At 41.6% G+C, this 25,283-nt stretch overlaps 1 protein-coding gene across 2 annotated transcripts in view; it reads right to left on the bottom strand.

The window, feature by feature from the left end:
* CCDC68 (coiled-coil domain containing 68) overlaps positions 1–25,283 on the bottom strand; it is a 65,305-nt gene that overhangs the window by 23,241 nt on the left and 16,781 nt on the right. For both annotated transcript variants that reach the window (XM_070743547.1, XM_070743546.1), the window contains exons 3-7: positions 22,919–23,005; positions 15,791–15,928; positions 12,110–12,235; positions 7,031–7,159; positions 3,116–3,198 (exon numbers count right to left, since the gene is read on the bottom strand). In XM_070743547.1, the coding sequence (XP_070599648.1) occupies positions 3,116–3,198; positions 7,031–7,159; positions 12,110–12,235; positions 15,791–15,928; positions 22,919–23,005 (563 nt within the window). The remainder of the gene's footprint in view (positions 1–3,115; positions 3,199–7,030; positions 7,160–12,109; positions 12,236–15,790; positions 15,929–22,918; positions 23,006–25,283) is intronic.

The following is a 25,283-nucleotide window of genomic DNA, read 5'->3' as shown; positions in this document are numbered from 1 at the left end:
CCCGGAGAAGGCCAACTATGTGGGACCTTATCGGCCGCTGGGATTCATGCGGCAGAATGCGGTCCTGTAGGTATTCTAGTCCGATGCCATGTAGGGGTTTATTTTACTTATTTACTTTTATATTACTTACTAGAGTTGGAAGGTAACTTGTAGGTCATCTAGTCCAACCCCCTGCTCGAGCACGAACACTGCATCACCCCAGACAAATGGCAGTCCAATCTCTTCTTGAAAGTCTCAAGTGTTGGAGTGTTCACAACCTCTGCAGGTAAGCTATTCCATTGTTGATCACTCTCGCCGTTCTTCCTTGTTTCCAGGTTGAATCTCTCTTTGGTCAGCTTCCATCCGTTGTTCCTTGTCTGGCTTTCTGGTGCTTTGGTAAACAGCCTGACCCCCTTTCCTCTCTGTGGCAGCCCCTCAAGTATTGGAAGACTGCTATCATGTCTCCCCTGGTCCTTCACTTTGCTAGACTATCCATGCCCAGTTTCTGCAATTGCTCTTCATATGTTTTAGTTTCCAGTCCTCTTATCTTCCTGGTTGCTCTCTTTTGTACCTTCTCTTGTGTTTCAATGTCTTTTTTGTAGTGTGGTGATCAAAACTGAATGCAGTACTCTTCGGTGTTGTCTAACTAGGGCTTTACAGAGTGGTATTAGTACCTCCCTAGCATTATAGTGTACAGTGATCTCTCGGTTAGCGCGGGGGTTACGTTCCAAGACCTCCCGCGCTAACCGATTTCCGCATTATATTGGATGCGGAAGTAAAACCACCATCTGCGCATGTGCGCCATTTTTTTCATGGCCGCACATGCGCAGATGGTGGAGTTTGCGTGTGGGCGGCGGGGAAGACCAAGGGAAGATTCCTTCAGCCGCCCAACAGCTGATCTGCTCCGCAGCGCGGAAGCAGCGAGGAGCCGAAGATGGGGTAAAGGCAAAGGGGAAACCCCATCTTCGGCTCCTCGCTGCTGCCGCGCTGCGGAGCGGATCAGGTGTTGGGCGGCTGAAGGAACCTTCCCTTGGTCTTCCCGCCAGATCACTTGCCGCTTGCCGCTTGCCAGTCCACACACGCCCCCCTGGATGAGCCGGCCACAGGGGCGAGGGGTGGGGATGAAGGGGCAGGACTTCCCGGGCGGAAGGCATGCTCGGCTCTGCCGCTCCAGCCCCTTTTGGTCGAGCCTCCCTAGCCAAGCGACTGCCTTCCGTCGCAGCGGGGAACATCGGCGCAGGAGGCAGGAGAGGACCGGGCGACCGGAGAAGCAGTGCTGCCGCCGCCACGCCTGGCTCGACTTCCCTGGCTGCTTGGCCGGGGAGGCTCGGCCGAAAGGGGCTGGAGCGGCAGAGCCGAGCACGCCTTCCACCCAGGGAGTCCTGCCCTTTCATCCCCGCCGACCACAGGGGCGAGGGGTGGGGATGAAGGGGCAGGACTTCCCGGGCGGAAGGCGTGCTCGGCTCTGCCGCTCCAGCCCCTTTCGGCCGAGCCTCCCCGGCCAAGCGGCAGCCTTCCACCGGGAGGCTCAGCATTCCGTCAGTCGCAGCGCTGGCTGTCAACTTTTCTTTTTAGCACTGGGGAGGCAAGTCAGCTCCTGCCCAGTTTTAAAAAGAAAAGTTGACAGCCAGCGATTGTTCCGCTGCCGCCAGCATGGCCTGGCTGGCAGCGGAAGATGTAACGGAGCCCACGGGGGATTCGCCTTCCTCCCACCCGCAGCCGAGACTGATCGTGGGCTCCTTCGCAACCTCGGAGAGCTTCCGGGGCATGAAAGCTCACGAAAACCAGGAAGCTCTCCGAGGTTGCGAAGGAGCCCACGATCAGTCGGCTGCCGGCGGGAGGAAAGCGAATGCCACGGGGCTGGGCTCGGCTCCCCCCTCGGCTCCCCCCCTTACCAGCCCCGCCGCGGAAGGCTCCATTCTGTTCCCTGCCGGCCCGATTGAGCGGCCGGCGGTCTCCATTCAGGGAACAGAATAAAAAAAAAATTATTTTTTAATATTTTATTTTTTTAAATAATATTTTTTGAAAAACCGCGTTGCAGCGTTTCGCGCTAATTGAGAATGCGCAAGTCGAGGGACCACTGTATACCTCTGTTGATACAATTTAGGATTGTATTGGCTTTCTTGGCCACCGCTGCACATTGCTGGCTCGTATTTAGTTGGTTGTCCACCAAGACTCCAATATCTCTCTCGTAGTCACTGCTGCTTAGCAATAAGACTGGGTCTTATTAATTTCTTTTATGCCCCAAAATAAGCATTAGGGCTTATTTTTAGGCCCCAAAATAAGCATTAGGGCTTATTTTTGGGGAGATGTGTCTTATTTTTTCCCACATATATTTGTATTTGTATTTATATTTATTAGATTTGTATGCCACCCCTCTCCGAAGACCCGGGGCAGCTAACAACAATATAAAAAGACAATGTAAACAAATCTAATATTAAAAACAATCTAAAAAAAACCAATTTAAAGAACCACTCATACATACAAGCATACCATGTATAAATTCTATAAGCCTAGGGGGAAGGGAAATTTCAATTCCCCCATGCCTGATGACAGAGGTGGGTTTTAAGGAGCTTGCGAAAGGCAAGGAGGGTGGGGGCAACTCTGATATCTGGTGGGAGCTGGTTCCAGAGGGCCGGGGCCGCCACAGAGAAGGCTCTTCTCCTGGGTCCCGCCAAACGATATTGCTTAGTCGGTGGGACCCGGAGAAGGCCAACTCTGTGGGACCTAACCGGTCGCTGGGATTCTTTTGCTTGCTTGCAACTGGGCAGGAAGTAGTACACCAGCTTACCTCAGGCCCCCTGCAGCTGGACCATTCATGCCCCAACATCTGCCTCACCTCATGGCCACACCACTTGGCCTCCTGATCCATTGCAGCTGTGAGCAAGCAGAAGAAGGAGGCCAGCATCCATGTGAGTTCCTGCTGCACATAGCTGCTAATGCTAGCTCTCTGAGGCAGATGTGGGGGAGTGGGTGGCCTAGCTGTGGGGCAGGGGTGGGTTCGGCTTTTCTTCGCTGCCAGTACAATTCACCAACACAAAGGTTCTCCTTTGCTTTAAAAAACCTGGCAAGTATTAATAAGCCACTATGGATCTAGGTTTCGAGGCTTTAAAAAAATATTGCGAAGTTCACTAACCTCTGAGCATTCTCCGCTTTTGACATCATCTGTTGTAACTTCTTTTTTAAAAGCTGTTTCTTCTCGTCCAGTGTTTTCTTTTCCTAAAGAGAGCAAAGGAACAAGGATTGTGTTACATTCTCAGACTGAAGCAAGTAGGCTTCAGTGAGGTCCTCCATTCTGGAGGGAAGCCAACCTATTGTTTATTTGGGCTCAGTTTATCCTACAAACAAAGCAACTATCTTGTGTTAATCTAGGTTTAAGGTTAAAATGTTGGTTGAAATTAAATGTTTTTTATCAGGGCAACGTGGTCTACCCAATTACAGGAAGGAGCATACGGCTTCCGCTTTTGCCTTTCAACCCCAATCCTGGAGTATATATGTGTGTGTGCTGAATTTTGGGTGAAATGTTATTTCAAATTCCAGACCACCTTAAATGAAAAAGGAATCTTTAGAAACAAATTCATGTTTTAATATATTGCCAGAGAGGGCAATTCCATCTAGTAAAGGATGCCTACCTAACCAGAAACTTGTCATGACTGAGGATGCTACAACTATAGTTTTGATGAGTTCAGCTGTTTCAGGACCAGAGGTGAACATCGTGTATTTGATCATTTCCCATTTCCAAAACCTCTCAGTCCGAATCCTTTGCTGAGATTCTATTAAAGAAATGTGATTCCTTTGGCTTCCAACTTCATTACAGAAGCATATGGTGACTTGGATTTTAGATAACGCACTTATTGTAGTAACTCTGTTTGCTTCGCAAGTGTCACTGCTTATTAGTGAATCTACTGGGAACGGTTTGCAAAGGGCCTTGCCAGGATGTTTCAATCACAACAAAGAATGAATATGGTAGGAGTTCAAATGACTGTCACAAATTGGCTTTCTTCTGTTTCCTGGGATTCCACCTCAACAGTTTTCTGTTAACACCTACATTAAAAAATGATTTCTTGCCTCCAGATCTCGCACACTGTCGCATACAGAGTGTCATGCAAAAATCTACTTATTAGTAAGGAATATGTAAATATTTGTCATTCCTAGTTCTGGCTTGAGTAGAAAAAAAAACCTTTGCCAATTGAAAAGTGTGAGATTAATCACCAGTTCCATACAAAAACAATTACAATATTTGACCTGACATGCGCAGTGCAACCAACAATAATATGTACATACAGGTAGTCCTTGATTTACAACCACAATTACTGTATTTTTCAGAGTATAAGACGCACTTGCTTCCCAAGTTTTCATATGGCTAGCGTCCTTAGTCTGGTCAGCTTCAGTACATTATTTTATCCCCTGGTTAAGGCTTTAAAAAAACTTTAATCTGAGAGAGTAACAATGAAAGAGCTTGCAAGCCGATAAGAGCTGGGAATATTGTTAGCACCTGGTTAGGGCTGGAAAGAAACATTTGGAGCAAGTATGGAAAAAATGGGGAAAAAAACCTGCAAAGAGTTAGGGTTTGGAAAACATTCCTCACAGAATAACAATGAAAGAGCTTGCAAGCCGGTAAGAGCTGAGAACCAGGTTAGCACCTGGTTAGGGCTGGAAAGAAACTTATCCGGAGCAAGTTAGAGCAATGAAAAAAACCTGCAAAGACTTAGGGCTTGGAAAAGATTCTTCGCAGAGAGAAACAATGAAAGAGCCTGCAAGGAAAGAGCTGGGAAGATCGTTAGCAACTAGTTAGGCCTGAAAATAAAACAAAACAGCTACATTCAGAATATAAGATGCACCCAAATTATCAGCCTCTTTTAGGGAGGAAAAATGTGCGTCTTATACTCCCAAAACTATGGTAAGTCCTAAAATTTCCATTGCTAAGCAAGACAGTTTTAAAATGAGTTTTGCCCTATATTACAAGTTTTCTTGCCACCCTTATAAAATGAATCACTGCAGCTGTTCAGTTAGTGACAGGGTTGTTAAGCAAATCTGACTTCCCCTTTGATTTTGCTCGTCAGAAGTTCACAAAAGAGGACACTGCAACTGTCATAAATATGATCCAGTTGCCAAGCATCCAAATGTAAATCATGTAACCATGGGGATATTGCAGTGGTCGCAAGTGTGAAAAACAGTCCTTAAGTCACTTTTTCCAGTGCTGCTGTAACTTTGAACGGTCACTAAATGTACTGCTATCAGTCAAGGAATACCTGTGGTTTCTTCATCTTTTTCGAAAAGGCCAGTAAAATTCTTAGGAAGCTCTGGCAGTCATTGGTACATGTGGCATGAATTTATATGGGCTTGGCTTATTTTGTGGATTTGGTTTGATGGTCATGTGACCGGGTAGGAGTGGCTTGCCAGCCATGTGACCGGGGGGGTGGCTTAAAGGTCATGTGATGGGTGGGAGTGGCTTACCGACCAAGATAAGTTTTCAAATAGGTGCTTGGACTCTTTTTTTCAGTTGATTAAGTCACATTATTTCAATAGCCACAAAAAGGACACATGATAGACAGCCTCCTCCGGGTCCCGTCAACTAAACAATGCCGGTTGGCGGGCCCCAGGGGGAGAGCCTTCTCTGTGGCGGCACCGGCTCTCTGGAACCAACTCCCCCCGGAGATCAGGACTGCCCCTACTCTTCCTGCCTTCCGTAAACTCCTCAAAACCCACCTTTGCCGTCAGGCATGGGGAAACTAAACATCTTCCCCTGGGCACGTTGAATTTATATATGGTATGCTTGTGTGTGTGTGTATGTTAGTATAGGGGTTTTTCTTAAATTTATAATATTTTAATTAATTGGATTAATGTATTGGATTGTCTTTTCACTTGTTGTGAGCCGCCCCGAGTTTTCGGAGAGGGGCGGCATACAAATCCAAATAATAAATAAATAAAAAATAAATTATTTGTTGAGGAGCACTGTAACATTTTAAAGTTTTGTACTGAACCCACAAGGTTCAGTATGATAACAGATTAGGCAAGAGGTTTTCTTCAATTGCTATAAAAGTTCAGTTCCAGATAATGATTAAAATGTTTATGGGTAAAAACATACTATTTAATTATTTCCTATTTTAAAAGTAATTAAGGATCATACTAAGGTACTAGAGAAGGAAGGACAATAAAAAAACTATTAAGTATTCAATAAATAGTGCATAAACCTACTACACCCACTGTCATAGGAGCAGCAGCCCATTACTGCATGAATGGTACGTGACCAATACAATGACTTCAGTAACCGAGTTGTTGAAGCGTAGAACTCATTACCGGACTCCGTAGTGTCATCCCCAAACCCCCAACACTTTACCCTTAGATTATCTACGGTTGACCTATCCAGATTCCTAAGAGGTCAGTAAGGGGCGAGTACAAGTGCACTAGAGTGCCTTCCGTCCCCTGTCCTATGACTCTCCTATATCTCCTATACCTTTCTTCTATTCCTATATCTCTTCTTCTATTCTTTCATTGATATGTTCTATTCCTATACTGTACCTTCTTTTCTATTATTTTTTAGATATATTTTACTATGAGTATCTCCTCTATAACCTTCATCATGTATTTTACTATGTGTATATAGATATATACCCACTAAAACACTCATTGTGTATTGGACAAAATAAATAAATAAATGAATGAATGAATGAATGAATAGATAAATAAATAGATAAATAAATAAATAGATAAACAGATAGAAACATAGAAGACTGACGGCAGAAAAAGACCTCCTGGTCCATGTAGTCTGCCCTTATACTATTTCCTGTATTTCATCTTACAATGGATATATGTTTATCCCAGGCATGTTTAAATTCAGTTACTGTGGATTTACCAACCACGTCTGCTGGAAGTTTGTTCCAATGATCTACCACTCTTTCAGTGAAATAATATTTTCTCACGTTGCTTTTAATCTTTCCCCCAACTAACTTCAGATTGTGTCCCCTTGTTTTTGTGTTCACTTTCCTATTATTTTGATAAACAAACAAACAAACAAACAAATAAATAAATAAATAAATTTCAGTTTCACCTCTTCCATCCTTTGTACTCGTTTTTCCAGTTCTTCAATCTGGCCATATTTCTCATTCAGCTTCACGCCTAGCTGGTTGAGGCTCTCTGTGCTTTCCTTTAAGATCTGTTCCTGCTCAAGTTTGCGGGCCTGCAATTAGAAAGCAAAAGCAGGGCTCTGAAGAATTTAGAAACCAATTACATCATGCTATTACCTCAAGGCAACAGACACAAACTGACATTTGAAATCAATAGCACCTGCTTTCTGAATTCAGCCATAGGCTAATCCTATTTTTGGAAAACCTTACAAACCTTAGTTACAAGCATCCCTCATTTCAACCCTAAAATATTCTCAACTGGTACTTTGAATTACTATATTGAATTACTATATTGAATTACTATATTAAATTACTATATTGAATTACTATATACTGGACTATATATTTCACCTAGGTAAAAAAAACACCTGGACACACATACAGCCTGGGAGAAACCCCTCTCAGCAGTAGTGACGGAGAAAGAGATCTCGGAGTCTTGGTGGACAATCAACTAAACATGAGCCAACAATGTGCAGCAGCAGCCAAAAAAGCCAATACAATCCTAAGCTGCATCATCAGGGGAATACACTCCAAGACCAGGGAAGTCTTAATACCACTCTACTACGCCCTGGTCAGACCACACCTGGAGTACTGTGTTCAGTTCTGGTCACCACACTTCAAAAAAGACATTGAAACTCTGGGAAAGGTGCAGAAAAGAGCAACCAAAATGATCAGGGGTCTAGAAACCAAGACTTACGAAGAGAGACTGCGGGAACTGGGCATGGATAGCCTAGAGAAAAGGAGGGCCAGAGCGGACATGATAGCAGTCTACAGATATACAAAGGGTTGCCACAGAGAGGAAGGGATCACTTTATTCTCCAGGGCACCAGAGGGCCGGACAAGGAACAATGGCTGGAAGCTGAGCAAGGAGAGATTCAACCTGGAAATAAGGAAGAACTTCCTGATGGTCAGAACGATCAACCAGTGGAACAACCTACCAGCGGACGTTGTGAACTCCAATACTCTGGACATTTTTAAGAGAAAATTGGACTGCCATTTGGCTAGGATGCTATAGGGTTCCTGCTTAGGCAGGGGATTGGACTTGATGACCCGCATGGTCCCTTCCAACTCTAACAATAAATAAATAAATAATAAATCTACAATTGTGGAAAAAACAAATGTTTAAGGCTTGTTTTAAATGGTAGCCCTAAACACTATCTATTCCACTTCTGTGAGATTTGTTTATAACTTTATTTTTTTTAAAAAAAATAATCTTTATTATGTTTCTACATATAAAAATAGAAAGAAAAGAAAAAAATTAAACAAGCAGAACTTTCAAAGAAAAAAAGAAAGGAAAAAACCAAGATAAACAGATAAATGAACATATAAACTTAAACAACATATAGAAAGTATTCAGTTTCAGTAGTGTTCTTTATATGCACAAAGATAATTATTTGCTTATCATCAATTAGTATTTTCTGTCACTATGTACATATATTTATTTGTTATATAGAAGACATAATTTCTCAACCATATTGTTGACTATCACTATCAAGCGACCCAATACAGTAGTACCACAACATACGAGTTTAATTCGTGCCAGAGCTGACCTTGTATGTCGATCATCTCGTATCTCGAACAAATGCATTTAGATTTGGCTTTTTGCGCGGAGATAACTGGAAAAAATGGAATTCTTGTGCCACCTAGTGGATGCTTGGCTCGTATCCCGAATTTGAGCTCGGGTGTCGAACAGAAATTTTACTCATGTCGCAGCTCGTAACTTGAAATACTCGCATGTGGAGCAGCTCGTATCTAGTATATGGAATTGTGGGTTTGTTTTCTTTAATTCTGTATATTATATTGTATTCATTTTGGATATTTGTGAGGAAGATACGGATTCATTTTTAGGGGTTTTGTTTTCCATTGATTTATGGTGAAATGTTTCTGTATTTGTTTATAACTTTCACCTCTAATTCAGGAGCTCAAGACAACATTTACATTCGTTTCTATTTTTCCCTACAGCAATGACTCTGTTCCATGAGCCCAAATAAGAGATTGCTTGTCATGTGATGAAGAGAATTACTGGAAGAAGATGAGCTTTGTATGATGTTACCAACTGTACAGGAAGAGACGGTGCATACCAACTTTCCTAGGATGAATGGACCCGTTTATTTCTTATCCAGATTGGTTTCTCACATGTTCATTCAAGAATCCGTTCTGGTTTATCTCTGGGATAGTCTAAATTTTTAGAAACATAGAAGATTGACGGCAGAAAAAGACCTCATGGTCCATCTAGTCTGCCCTTATACTATTTCCTGTATTTTATCTTAGGATGGATATATGTTTATCCCAGGCATGTTTAAATCCAGTTACTGTGGATTTACCAACCACATCTGCTGAAAGTTTGTTCCAAGGATCTGCTACTCTTTCAGTAAAATAATATTTTCTCATGTTGCTTTTTATCTTTCCCCCAACTAACTTCAGATTGTGTCCCCTTGTTCTTGTGTTCACTTTGCTATGAAAAACACTTTCCTCCTGAACCTTATTTAACCCTTTAACATATTTAAATGTTTCGATCATGTCCCCCCTTTCCCTTTTGTCCTCCAGACTATACAGATTGAGTTCATTAAGTCTTTTCCTGATAGGTTTTATGCTTAAGACCTTCCCCCATTTTTGTAGCCCGTCTTTGGACCCATTCAATTTTATCAATATCTTTTTGTAGGTGATGTCTCCAGAAGTGAACACAGTATTCCAAATAGGGTCTCACCAGCGCTCTATATAGCGGGATCACAATCTCCCTCTTCCTGCTTGTTATACCTCTAGCTATGCACCCAAGCATCTTATTTGCTTTTTCTACCGCCCAACCACACTGTTCACCCATTTTGAGACTGTCAGAAATCACTACTCCTAAATCCTTCTCTTCTGAAGTTTTTGCTAACACAGATACATATTTTTAAATCAAAATATGTTCAATTCATATTTAAATACATAGATAGTTTCTCTGTAACAATGTATGAACCGCAGTGTGTTTAAAACAATTAATCACACTGCACACACATATTGAGTAAGATCATCCAAGGGCATGGGATGAGTTACCATCAGTATGCTGATGATACTCAGCTATACATTTCCACCCCGTGTCCACTCAGTAAAGCAATGGAAATTGGGTGCATGCACAGAAGCAAAAAATCACAAGAATCCCACACGCATGCGGGTCCCCTTGAGAGATTTTGCTTCTTGTACATGTGCAGAAGCAAAAGCACACTGGACAGTGCATGCACACACAAGAAATCTGAAGGTGCACACAGCACAGCACAGCGATCACTACCGGTGCATCATTCTTTACTGTACTGGTAGCAACCCACTACTGCCCACTCGTTCCTGTGGCATATGTCCCCCCACCAATTGGCCTCATTCCTAAGACAGAACTAGATCTCACAATCTCCTAGTTTCTGGTGCACCAATTGCGGCCCTATTTGGACAGGGAGTCATTGCTCATAGTCACTCATGCCCTCATCACCTCGAGGTTTGACTACTGCAACGCTCTCTACATGGGGCTACCTCTGAAAAGTGTTCGGAAACTTCAGATTGTGCAGAATGCGGATGCGAGAGCTATTGTGGGGTTACCTAGGTTCGCCCACGTCTCTCCAACACTCTGTGGCTTGCATTGGCTGCCGGTTAAAATTCAAGTTTCCGGTTAAAATTCAAAGTGTTGGTAATGACCTATAAAGCTCTACATGGCATCAGGCCAGAATATCTCCGGGACCGTCTTCTGCCGCACGAATCCCGGTGGCCAATAAGGTCCCACAGAGTTGGCCTTCTCTGGGTCCCATCGACTAAACAATGTCGTCTGGCGGGCCCCATGGGAAGAGCCTTCTCTGTGGCAGCCCCAGCCCTCTGGAATCAACTCCCCCCAGAAATCAGAACTGCCCCCACCCTCCTTGCCTTTTGTAAATTGCTTACGAACTTTTTTCGGCTTGCGAACCCACCGCAGATCGCAAAATGGCGCTCCGTTGGGCGCCGCTGCCCGGCTGTCACCTTTTAAAACAGCCGGGGGGGCTTCTCGGCGTTCTCCCGAACCCGAATCCGAACTTTTCAGGTTTGGGAGGCCACCAAGAAGCGCCGCTGCCCAGCTGTCACCTTCTGAAACAGCTGGGGGGCTTCTCGGCGTTCTCCCGAACGCCGAACCCGTAAGTTCGGGTTTGGTTCTGGAGGCCGCCGAGAGGCGCCCATCTGTTTTAGAAGGTTACAGCCGGCTGGCACCTCCTGGTGGAGCGCCGTTTTTGCAATCGGCGGTGGCATTTTCGGCCAATGTGGAGGCTGAAAAGGAGGTGGGGAATCCCAATAGGGAATTCCATGGGCGGAGCTTTGACGTCACGAAGACGTCCTTCCTGGAGGCTGATTCCCCACCTCCTTTCCAGCCTCCAGATCGGCCAAAAACATCGCCGATTGCAAAAATAGCGCTCCGCCGGGCAGCGCGACTCGGCTGTAACCTTCTGAAACAGCTGGGCGCTTCTCGGCAGCCTCTGGAACCCGAACCTGAATTTCCGGGTTCATCATTTGGCAGAACGCCAAGAAGCCTCCCCGGCTGTTTTAGAAGGTGACAGCCAGGCGGCGGCGCTTCTCGGCGGCCTCCTGAACCCGAACCTGAAAAGTTCGGGTTTGGGTTTGGGTTTGGGTTCAGGAGAACACCGAGAAGTCCCCCGGCTGTTTAAAAAGGTGACAGATGGGCAGCAGCGCCCAGCGGAGCGCCATTTTGCAATTTTTTCCCCTTTGCACGCATTAATCACTTTTACATTGTTTCCTTCGTCTTATGAACTTTTTGCCTTACGAACCTACTTCCGGAACGAATTAAGTTCGTAAGACGAGGTATTACTGTACTTTCTTTTAATATTAGATTTGTTACACTGTATATTGTTATTATTATTGTTGTGAGCCGCCCCAAGTCTGCAGAGAGGGGCGGCATAAAAATCTAATAAATTATTATCATTATTATTAATTATTATTAATTCTACCTTGGTGCCCTAAGCACTACACCAAACTGGCTCTCTTATGTTTCATACCTTCATTGTATTTATGATTCCTTCTTGTCTTTTCTTCAGATCTTCAGAGCGTTTTGTGTAATTCTCCTGGAGCTTTTGGGAGCTGTGTTTCACACACTCAGCACCGACTTCCCTTAAAGCTTCAAGCTGAAAAGCACCACAAGGAAAACAGACAGATTATTTTAATCATTTGAAAGAGGGACAAAGGATGACATGCCATATTGGAGTAACGCATCCCATGTAAAGAAGTTCTCAATATCAGTTAGAACTTGGCTAGAACCGGCAACAGTGAATGGGTATCAGTAATAGAAACAAAGAAACATAGAAGATTGAAGGCAGAAAAAGACCTGATGGTCCATCTAGTCTGCCCTTATACTATTTCCTGTATTTTATCTTAGGATGTATATATGTTTATTGCAGGCATGTTTAAATTCAGTTCCTGTGGATTTATCTACCACGTCTGCTGGAAGTTTGTTCCAAGGATCTACTACTCTTTCAGTAAAATAATATTTTCTCACGTTGCTTCTGATCTTTTCCCCAACTAACCTCAGATTGTGCCCCCCTGTTCTTGTGTTCACTTTCCTATTAAAAACACTTCCCTCCTGAAGCTTATTTAACCCTTTAATATATTTAAATGTTTCGATCATGTCCCCCCTTTTCCTTCTGTCCTCCAGACCAGTGATTTTCAACCTTTTTTGAGCTGCGGCACATTTTTTACATATACAAAATTATGGGGCACATTGAGCGGGGGGGGGGGGAGTGGGGGGCTACAAAAAGTTTGGACAAAAAATTATCTCTCTTCCTCCCTTTCACTCTATTTCTCTCCCTCTTTCTCTCTCTTCCTTCCTTCCCCTCTGTCCATCCCTCTTTCTTTCTTCCTTCCTTCCTCTTTTTTGCTCTTTCTATTTCTCCCTCCTTTCCTGCCTCTCTTTCTCTCTCTTGCTTTCTTTCTCTCTCTCTCTTGCTTGCTTTCTCTCTCTCTGTCTTTCTTTCTTTCTCTTTCTCTCTCTTGCTTTCTTTCTCTGTCTTTCTTTCTTTCTCTCTCTCTTTCTAAGCTTCGCGGCACACCTGACCATGTCTCGCGGCACACTAGTGTGCCACGGCACACTGGTTGAAAAACACTGCTCCAGACTATACAGATTGAGTTCATTAAGTCTTTCCTGCTAATTTTTATGCTTAAGATCTTCCATCATTTTTGCAGCCTGTCTTTGGACCCCTTCAATTTGATCAATATCTTTTTGTGGGTGAGGTCTGCAGAACTGAACACAGTATTCCAAATGTGGTCTCACCAGCGCTCTATACAGCGGGATCACAAATTACTTAATTGCCAAGCCCCCGAACTGGTTCTTTCAGTGGTACCATGGACACCATCATCTTGTTTTTTGCTTCTGCGCATGCAAAGCTTTGTTTCAGCATTGTGCATGTGTGAAGCACACACGAAACACACCCACAACCCGGGGGAGGGGGGTTGCCACTCATGCTGCTACCGGTGCACTGCGCACACAGCTTGGGGTGTCTGGCAGGCACGTGGGTGTACCCCAGCGAGATCTTGATTCTGTGCATGCGCAGAAGGCAAAATCTTGTGAAGGGACACGCACGCTGAACAGATTTCAGCAATTTTTTTGCTTCCACACATGAGCGGAAACAAAAAATTGCCGAACTCTCACGGCGTGCTCATCCCCTCGTGAGATTTTACTTCCTGTACATGTGTAGAAGAAAGATATCGCTGGGGCGTAGATGCATACTTGCCAGACAACTGAAGCTACACATGCAACTCAATTTTCACTACTGGTACGTGGTCCTTATCTATACTAGTAGCAACCCAAAACTGCCGCACCCGCATGGCACGTCACTGAGCGAACCGGCAGTGAAGAAAACCAGAACCCACCCCTGCTCAGAATGAAATATTCTGTTGTAATTTGAAAGATTATGATTAGACGTATTGAGAAAAGAGCCAAAGCCTATCTTAATCTAGCATTTAGTAATGGTATTTTTATTATGGTCCAAAACCGGTATAAAATGTACAGCCCTTATAGTTGCTTAGATAGTCATCTCATGGATTTACTCTCATGCAAATTAAGTTTTAACCTATTTTAATTTACTTTGAATGGTTTTTCATGTTTGTTTTCCAGTTATAATTGCTTATTGTGTTTTGCTTTGTGTGTAAGCCAGCCAGAGTTATGTATGAAAATGGAATAAATAAAAGAGGTTGAATTAATGGAAGTACTTTTCAGAAATATAACGCTGTAACAGTTTAATGCATGGTAAGCTTCTTTTTATACAGTAATTTTATTAAATATAAGTACAACAAGGAAGCTAATACATACTGAAAATAGAAGAAAATAAAGAGAGAGTAGTAAAAATTCCAGCAAATTGCATTAGCTTTTGGGTAGATTTTAGCAATTCTGGAAGGGGAGAGATACCATCTGTAAAATAGTTTATAATAATTTTCTTTGTAAGTATCAGATAATGTGATTTTCTCCCATTCAGCAAGATGTATATTCTGTCCTATATTTTTTGCCCATCCGAGCATTAAGCCTTTGACAATTTCTTCTAAGTTGTCATTTTCTGTTGGCTGTTTTATATTGTTTTTATTTTTTATAAGCCACCCAGAGCCGTACTATAGACAAGATGGGTGAGTATTTAATAAATAAAATAATAAAAGATTTTATCAGTTCAAACCATTTGCAGCCTTTGGATTAGTTTCAAAACCAATAAAGAATGGAATAACTTTGAAAATTAATCTTAAAAAATGATGAAAAATTAACCGGTAAAATTTATAAATTTTTGATCCGTTATGAGACAGAAGTGGAAATTGTAAAAGAGAATATGATAAGCTGGGGAATAAATTTTGGCTACACAATTGAACTAGAAAAATGGGAAAAATTATGGATTAACAATTGGCAGATGACAAGATCGACCGCATTCAAGGAAAACCAATTTAAAATGTTCTACAGGTGGCACCTATCGCCAGAAAGACTTGCAAAAATGTTCCCAAAATCTTCTCCAATACGTTGGAAGTGTAAAAAAGAAAGAGGCACATTCTACCACCAATGGGGGACATGCACACAGGCAAAAATGTTTTGGAATAAAATAACAAATTGGTTAAAAGAAATAGCAAATGAAGAAATCGAAAAAAACCCAGAATTATACTTATTGGGTATTTTTAATTAAAAAAATAGAAAAAGAAGTAAGATACCTAGTTAGACATAAACTAACAGTTGCCAGAATAGTATATGCCCAACAGTGGAAAACAGAAAAAATACTGGAAGAAAACATAATAATTAAAAAAATACTAGACTGTGCGGAGATGGACAGGCTATCCAAAAGATTAGAGGGAAAAGAAGAATCAGATTACTATAAAACATGGGCAAATTTTTATGATTGGCTAAAAGAAAGAAAGAAATAAAAATTTATGCAAAGCAACACGTCAAATAAAAGAATTCAAAAATTAATATTATGTAAAAGAAGTGTAATTCTCTGATCAAATATCCAAAAAAAAAAAAAGTTGGGAAACTTTTATTTCACAAATGTTGTATATATATGTTTTTATGTATGTTTTTTTCCTTTGTCTTGTATGTCACATTTGTAAAATAAAAAAAAAATAAAAAAGAAAGAAAATTAATCTTAAACACAAAGGCACTTCCTGTATTAAATACACAACAGAACTTTTTTGGGGAATTCCAAAAAATAAAAGCACACCTTCATCTTTAGACTTTCGTTTTCTTTGTTCAACCATACTAATTCTTCATCTATTGCTTTTATCTTTTTTAAGGTCTCCTCGTTGTTGGAAGACAGCGTCTCTTCATCAGGGACCAATCCAGATTCTGTAACATGAGGCTAAAACGAAGAGAAGAAATAAAGATGAATCAGCTCTTCCTGTTTCTGCCATTTCTCTTTGTCCCTTTTTTTAAACCTCTGCCTGCCTTTTATTAAATTGATTTCTGCAATTTTCTGCAAGTGGCAGATATATTATTCATTCAAATTCTTTGAAATCTTAATAGAATAGGACAATGCTGAAATTTAAATAAGGTCTATATTCTGTTGTCTGCATGGTTAACAAAACTTGCTGTAAAAATGTAGCCAAATTGCATGCAGGCAATAATATATTTTTTTTATTAATGGAAGAATGGTTCATCCAATAATATAGCCATTCCAAACAGAAAACAACATGAGTTCTTTCAGGGCCTTTATTTCCCTCATTTGTTTTCCCAGGGTGGAAAAGCAAACAGGATTATTTTTCTAAGACACTTTAATTTGAAATAAAATTCGTCACTAGAATACCCAGCAGTTCCAGAGTTTCCCTTTGATTATGTATTGACAGCCCTATCATCCATGATTAACATCCTTTTATATTATTTCTTTATAATATGAAACATTATTTCCCTCCCACCTAAGTTGTGCTGAATACTGCAAAACAGGACACAGGTGCAATATGCATATGACCTTGAATGAATTGTACAAGTCTTCGGAGAAGGATGGCATACAAATCTAATTAATAATAATAATAATAATAATAATAATAATAATAATAATAATAATGTCATATGGACAGTTGGCGGAACAAAGCATTGCACGGCCAGTTCTTGGAGAAGATTGAAGGCAAAGTGGATAAAGAAAAGACCTGGTCATGGCTTACAATGGAACACTCAAAAAGGAGGCAGAAGGACTAATACTGGCGGCACAAGAACAGGCCATTAGAACAAATGCTGTCAAAGCCAGAATTGAAAAATGAACAGATGATCCAAAGTGCAGACTCTGTAAAGAAACAGATGAAACAATCGATCACATACTCAGCTGCTGCAAAAAGATTGCACAGACTGACTACAAGCATAGACATGATGCTGTGGCACAGATGATCCACTGGAACTTGTGCCGGAACGATCATTTCCCAGTGGCAAATAACTGGCGGGATCATAAGTGGTCGAAAATGAGCAAGCAAAACTACTCTGGGACTTCCGACTTCAGACTGACAGAATTCTGAAGCATAACACACCAGACATCCTGATTGTGGAGAAAAAGAAAGTATGGATCATCGACATCGCAATCCCAGGGGACAGCAGAATTGAGGAGAAGCAGCTAGAGAAATTAGTGAAATACGAAAGGCCGCTTTACTGGGATCGGGAAACATAATTCGCCACTACATCACGCAGTCCTAGGTGCTTGGGAAGCGCCTGACTGATGATGAAATACGAAATCCAGCATAGTGATCTCGTTTGCTGTGTTGTATTGACATAATAATAATAATAATAATAATAATAATAATAATAATAATAGTAGTAGTAGTAGTAGTAATAATAATAATAATAATAATCTGTTATAAATCTAATAAATAAACTATAATATGTCAGATGTATTGTGCTTCCCTTAAATAGGCTAGGGGAGTGGCCAATTAGTCCCAAGTCTACTCTTGAGGAGACTTCCTCCTGAGGAACCACTCCTGCCTTTTGGCAGCTCTGCTTGCCTGTGCATTAAGAATAGGCTCCTCCTCTTCTTCCTCGTCACGGATGGGAGGTTCTGGAAGTTCTGAAGGCCTTGGCTGAATCTCTGGCTCTGGCACCGAGTCTTCTCCAGGCTCCTCAGGTGCCATTTGCACAGGCCACTGGTGCATCACCACATCAGCCTCCTGTCTGGCGGGATCTGCTACCAGCTGCACGGGCTGCTGGCGGGCCACAACACATGGTGACAAAGACCATCATAGTTTAGTCTCCTTCTGTATAGGTTAAAATTTTGTTGATTCCCCATTCATAATTATCTTTGCCTTTTTTCCCTAAGAGACCAGTAAGGGGCGTACATAAGGGCACTAGTGTGCCTTTCGTCCCCTGTCCAATTGTCTTTCCTTTATCTCATATATCATATATATTTTCTTCCTCTCATATATTTTCTCTTCTATTTTACATATTATCTTTATATATATTACTTCATGTCTATTCTCTTCCATATGTATTGTGTATTGGACAAAAGAATAAATAAACAAAATAAAATAAACTTCTAGCAAAATAAAAATAAATTCCCCATCTCTCAACCCATGCAGTAAAATATGTTCTATTTGCTCAGCTCCCCAGGGTTTTATTTTTTGAAAGCATTGGCACAACGGGCCTAATAAATAACAGCCCCAATTCCCTTAGGGCAATCTTCTCTGCCGAGAAGATTAATTAGTACTTGGAAGAATGCATCAGGCTGCAAACTCATTCTGACAAGGGTTGCAAAACAGGGGAATTAGGCATGTAACAAGACAAAAATGCCTTAACATGCTTTTATGAACACTGAACTCATAAGAGCCTGTAACTTTTGCTTAAGGAGCATCAGGATTATAGGACAAATGGTCAATATTACTACTTTGCTAGTGACAAAATGTGCAACACGTTAGTTATGGAGCACCATAGTTTCCTTAGCAGTTGTTTTCCTAAAATGTACAGGAGCAGGTTGGGTTTGGTAAAATTGGAGACAATCAAGAAATGCACTGTTATATATTACAAAACATTTGTCAGACCAACTCTAGAATACATCTCACCTGTATGGAATCCACATTGCATATCAGACATTAATACAATTGAGAGTGTCCAGAAATATTTCACAAGAAGAGTCCTTCACTCCTCCTCCTGCACAAAATACCTTACTCCGCCAGGCTTGAAATACTGAAATTAGACAATTTACAACTATGTCACCTCCGAACTAATTTATTAATTTATTTATTGGATTTGTATGCCGCCAGTCTCCGTAGACTCGGGGCGGGTAATAACAGTAATAAAAAACAACATGTAAATCCAATACTAAAAGAATTTAAAAAAACCCTTATTGTAAAACCAAACATCCATGCAAACAAACATACCATGCATGAATTGTAAAGGCCTAGGGGGAAAGAATATCTCAGTTCCCCCATGCCTGATGGCAGAGGTGGGTTTTAAGGAGCTTACGAAAGGCGAGGAGGGTGGGGGCAATTCTAATCTCTGGAGGGAGTTGGTTCCAGAGGGCTGTGGCCACCACAGAGAAGGCTTTTCCCCTGGGCCCCGCCAAACGACATTGTTTTGTTGACGGGACCCGGAGAAGGCCCACTCTGTGGGACCTAACTGGTCGCTGGGATTCGTGCGGCAGAAGGCGGTCTCGTAGACACCCTGGTCCGGTGACATGAAGGGCTTTATAGGTGATGACTAACACTTTGAATTGTGACCGGAAACTGATCAGCAACCAATGCAGACTGCGGAGTGTTGGTGTTACATGGGCATTTCTGGGAAAGCCCATGATTGCTCTCGCAGTTGCATTCTGCACGATCTAATTATAGTTCACAAAATCATATACCCAAATGTCCTTCCTGTTAATGACTACTTCAACTGCAACAACACATGAGCACGTAATAGATTCAAACTAAATTTAAACCGCTCCAAACTGGACTGCAGAAAATACAACTTCAGCAATAGAGTGATCAGTGCCTGGAATTCACAACCTGACTCTGTTGTTTCTTCCCAAAACACCAAAATCTTCAACCTTAGATTGTCTACAGTTGACCTCTCCCCTTTTCTAAGAGGTCTGTAAGGGGTGTGCATAAGAACATCATTGTGCCTACCATCCCTGTCCTACTGCCTCATTGTCTTCTTTTATCATTACTTTCTATATTTTGTTTATATAAACTACTATCCTATCCTATTAAGACATGCTGTTTACTCCAAGGTCTGCTTTTCAAGCCGGAAAATGAAGCTATTGATTGGTTGAGCCATCCAACAGCTCTGTATAAAAGGAAGAACTGTCAGCCTGGCTCTTTGCTGCATCCTACTTGTTACTACAATAAAGAGCTGCATTTTGCAAGTGTGTCTCCTGCCTCTTCAATCCCAGAACTTAACATGCACATTAATCAGCAAATCTCCATGCAGAAGGGCAAGTAGCCACCGTATTGCATTATCAAGAGGCAGTTTGGTACAGCTGATAACACAGTGGGCTACAAAACCAGAGATTCTGCATTCTGCAGAAGGTATGAAACCAGATAGATAGGCCCTGGACCTGTCTTTCCGTTTCAGCTCTAAGAAGAACGAAACAACAAACTTTTTTTTTTCAAATCTTGCAAAGAAAACAACAGGAACTAATCCAGACAATGCCCAGGAGTTAATGCTGAAAATGTTGATGTTCTTATTTACATATAGTCTACCAGAAAGTTCTGACTGGATTTAGTACTTTCGATCACTGGATCCTTCCCAAGTGTATATGGAGATTCTCAACCATCCAGGTCATGGTTATCCCAAAGGTGCTCGTTCCAAAAGGCTTTGTTAGTGTTCTGCCTGACTGGGCTCAGGAGATAATTAACGGTCCAGGAAAAAAGATCAAACACACACGTGCTTTGCTAATCAGCAAACTTGTATTAAACAAACAGAAAAGGTTAAGGAAAACTGTCCTTATTGTCAGGAGTAAAACACAGTTCGAGGCGAACAGTCAGCCAAATACAAAGTGCAGGAAAAAGCAAACAAAGACAAACTGCACGGAGCAGAAACTGTTCAGGAGTTCTCTGAATCTTTGAGGCACGAGAGCAACAGCTAGTCCCAGAGTTTTCAACTCCCACTTGCCTGAAAATGCTGGGTTGAAATCCAAAGGCACGGAGGCTTCGAAGCAGGAACCACAAAGTCACACAAACCACACAGATAAACATCCACAGTTTGCCTCTGCCTCTGTTCTCTTTTATAACTGTAGCCCTCATTATGGGAACCACACCCAGCCCTCATTATGAGGACCACACCCAGCCACAGGTGCTACTATGATCACCGGTGATAGTCCCTTCATTGAGCCTTCCATTCCATGGCTCTCCGGCTACGCATGTCTATTAGCTGTTCAGCACCTGAATCCAATGAGGAGAGGCTATCGGACGGGCTGTTTACTAAATCCCCATGGCTGTCTGCCAGGTCCTGTGGTCTGTCTGCCAACTCCTCTGAACTATCTGCCTCATCCTCTGGGCTGTCTGCCACGTTTTCCTGGCTGTCAGCCAGGCTTTTGCAATCACTTTGTGACGCATCTCTCACATATGTGGGGGCAACTGCTGGCCCAGGCCCAAACACAACACTTAGGTTTTGTTGTTTGTTTGTTTGTATGCTTTTATCTTTTTTGCTTTGAAAACATTTTGCTTCTCATCCAAGAATCTTCTTTAGAACTTTGGAAAAAGCACCTTCGGGACAACCCTTTCCAAGGATCTAAAACAACTAAAAGTAACTACTGAAATATTCTGCCATTCCAAATAATGTGAATTTTGAAACTGAAGTGTGGAGATTCTGTCCATTATATCATATGCCAAATAGTGTTCCAGACCTTTTGGTATGGCTTCAAGCACACAAACCAGAATAAACCTTAAGGATAGTATAGATTTGATAAGTCTGGCAGAGTGTTGAATGCTGGCTGAGAGAGTATTACTCTCAGACTACTTCCCCTTCAACCACAACAACAGATGAGCACGTAACAGATTTAAACTAAATCTCAACCGCTCCAAACTAGACTGCAAAAAATACGATTTCAGCAATAGAGTGATCAACACTTGGAATGCACTCTGACTCTGTGGTTTCTAACCCCAAAACCTTTAACCTTAGATTATCTACAATTGACCTCTACCCCTTTCTAAGAGGTCTGTAAGGGGTGTGCATAAGCACACCATTGTGCCTACAGTCCCTGTCCTACTGTCTGACTGCCAACTCAGGAAACTCAAACTGCCCAAGGAGCTGCTGATACAATTCTACAGAGGGATCATTGAATCTGTCATCTGCACCTCTATAACTGTCTGGTTTGATTCTGCAACCCAACAAGACAGACACAGACTTCAGAGGAGAATCAGAACTTCAGAAAAAACAATTCCTGCCAACCTGCCTTCCATTGAAGACCTGTATACTGCAAAAATATACTGGTGAAAATATTTACTGACCCCTCACATCCTGGACACAAACTGTTCCAACCCCTACCCTCAAAACGTTGCTACAGAGCACTGAACACCAAGACAACTAGACACAAGAACTGTTTTTTCCCCGAACGCCATCACTCTACTAAACAAATAATTCCCTCAATGCTGTCAAACTTTTAACTAAGTCTGCACTTCTATTTCTACTAGTTTTTTCTCGTCATTCCTATCATCCTTTCCCTCCCACTTAACTTGTTGCTTGTATCCTAAGATTTTTATTAATATTGATTGTTTCTTCATTGTTTATTTGACCCCATGACAATCATTATGTGTTGTACCACATGTTTCTTGACAAATCTATATTTTCTTTTATGTACACTGAAGGCATATGCACCAAGACTAATTGTGTGTCCAATCACACTTGGCCAATAAAGAATTCTATTATTGTCTTTTATCATTACTTTTTCTAATGTTATGTTTATACAAATTACCATCATATAATTGTTTGACTAAAAGATAGATAGATAGATAGATAGATAGATAGATAGATAGATAGATAGATAGATAGATAGATAGATAGATAAGTAGATAGATAGGTAGGTAGTTAGGTAGTTAGGTAGGTAGGTAGGTAGGCAGGCAGGCAGGCAGGCAGGCAGGCAGGCAGGCAGGCAGGCAGGCAGGCAGGCAGGCAGGCAGGCAGGCAGGCAGGCAGGCAGGCAGATAGATAGATACATAAGACAGACAGACAGACTAGATAGATAGATAGATAGAGAGAGAGAGAGAGAGAGAGAGAGAGAGAGAGAGAGACAGACAGACAGACAGACAGACAGACAGACAGACAGACAGATAGATTGGATGAACTAAATTTTGGTACTGAGTGGCTTTCGAAAGCCTGAAGTTCATCCATGTTATTGTGCAGAACAAGATCTACTTTATTGGTCTTATACAACACAGAAAATATTTCATACCTTTGAATCCAGGGTGCCATTTGCAATGTTATGGTTGAATTCTTCTTTAAATAACAGAGGCTGAACTTTTGCTAATGTGGAACGAATCTGCAGAGAGAAAAAAACACACAACCTGAAATGTTTATGGTTTTTAAATGGAAAGTGTCTGAGGTAAAGAAGCTGTTTTAATGTTTATAAATAACCTAATACCTAATATAGGTAGGCCTTGACTTGCAACAATTCATTAAGTAACCGTTCAAAGTTACAACGGCACTGACCATTTTTCACAACTTAAGACCTTTGTAGCAACCTCATGCTCATGTGATCAAACTTCAGATGTTTGGTGATTGGTTCATACTTATAACCATTGCTGCGTCCCAAGATCATGTGATCCCTTTCTGCAAACTCCTGACAAGCCAAGTCAATAGAAAAATTAGATTCACTTAAACAACCATGTTACTAATTTATTGACTGCAGTGATTCGCTTAACAACGGTGGCAAGAAAGGTTGTAAAAATGTGGCAAAACTCGCTTAACAAATGTCTCACCTAACAACAGAAATTTTGGGCTCAGTTGTAAGTCGAAGACTACCTGTAATATATTTTAAATATTATAACAATTGTGAATTCTCTGTTTATTTACCGATTATTTTCCATACATTGATGCCCTCTTCCATCTTCTTCTTTCCTTTCCGTGGCTATTCATTCTATCAAGCTGTCCAGGGGGAAAGCAGTTTGAAATTCCCTGACATTTCCCTGACATTTCCCTGTAACTTGCGATCTAGTTAAGGCTCGGTCGTAGATGACGTCATACCAAACGGCTAAGCCGTGGAGAAATATCGGTAGTGTGAGTGTTGTGGTTAGCTCTGGCCCAGCTCCTGCCCCAAGAACTCTGGATGTGGGGGAGACATCCACATGCTGCAGGCCTGTTTTGCCTCTGGAGGAATCTGCTGATGAAGGCTCCTCTGACCAAGAAGACATGAGTGACAGGCAGGAGGAGAGTGTGGCAGACAGCTCAGAAGGAGATCAATTATCTAGCTCCTCCTTGGATTCAGAACAAGAGTTAATGATACAGCCACACATGCGGAGAGCGATGCATAGGCAACAACAACTGAGAGATTATTATCAAAGAAAATGAGGCCACCTGTGGTTGGGTGGGGCTGTGGTAATTAGTGAGGCTGCTATAAAGAGCAGCCTGTGGGTTTGGCCATTGTGGAGGATTATCTGATCGTTGTGTTTCGTGACTGCTTTACTGACTTTGACCTTTTGTGTGCTGATTTTTCCCCACTTTGAAACTAAACCAGAGCAAAGTGTGTTTCACTTTGTGAAAGAAGAAGGAATGTGAATTGCCTCACAGCTGCAAGCTAAGTATCACAGAACTGATAAGGGACTTGTACAAATTTCCAGTTTGGTTGGAGACGAGTGCTCTTGGCTATACCAAAAGAGGGCTTAGGTTAAGAGAATTTTCATTATAAAGAACGTTGTTTTGAATTTTCAAACGTGTGTGTGTCTGAAATTTGTACCTGTGAATTTTTGGGAGGAGTCTATCAGAGAGCCCAACAGAACACTGTGGAAGCAAGTTGTTGCCACAGTTATGCTCATTTTTGCTTGACTCTGCCAGGAAGCGCGATCTGGGTTATTTATTTATTTTATGATTTTTCCCTGACTTTTAAACATTTTAATACAGTTTGGTTTTTCCCCCCTGATTTATTCTGCTTTTTCATGAATTCCCTGATAATTCCCTGCTATTTCCCGAACTGCCGATTTCTCTGATAATTCCCTGATTTCCCTGTTTTCCAGGTTTGCTGGACACCCTGTTCTATTCTTTAAATGTTTCTTTTAATTAAAATTAAACAAACAGAACTGAAAAGTCTCAATCTTTCACTCATAGCAGGAAACCAAATTTAAACATAGAAACATAGAAACATAGAAGTCTGACGGCAGAAAAAGACCTCATGGTTCATCTAGTCTGCCCTTATACTATTTTCTGTATTTTATCTTAGGATGGATATATGTTTCCATGGCAAATCACTATCTAGAGTTTGTTTGAAGACATGCATTAATGACTTCTTCTAGAAAACTATCCCACTGTCCATTGTCCACTCTTTTTTCCCTAATATTCAACCAGCATCTGTCTTTCTGTAATTTCAAATAATTATTTTGTATCCTGCATTCTGGACAATGAAGGGGAAGGTTATAGTTCCCCCACTCATTTATTAATTCTCAAGGCTAAACATACTTCTTCCTAATATGACTTGATTTCCATACTTCTAATATTCTTGATCTAAACCAGGGGTGTCAAACTGGCGGCCCATGGGCCAGATGTATCACATGCAGGCCACACCTACTCCAGATTTGCAAAGGCGGGAAACCATTACAATATGTCAC

Source organism: Erythrolamprus reginae, chromosome 2 (assembly GCF_031021105.1).
Source record: "Erythrolamprus reginae isolate rEryReg1 chromosome 2, rEryReg1.hap1, whole genome shotgun sequence".
NCBI classification, from domain to species: domain Eukaryota; kingdom Metazoa; phylum Chordata; class Lepidosauria; order Squamata; family Dipsadidae; genus Erythrolamprus; species Erythrolamprus reginae.
The sequence above is the reverse complement of the archived record's forward strand: the minus strand, read 5'-3'. Positions and strand labels throughout refer to the sequence as shown.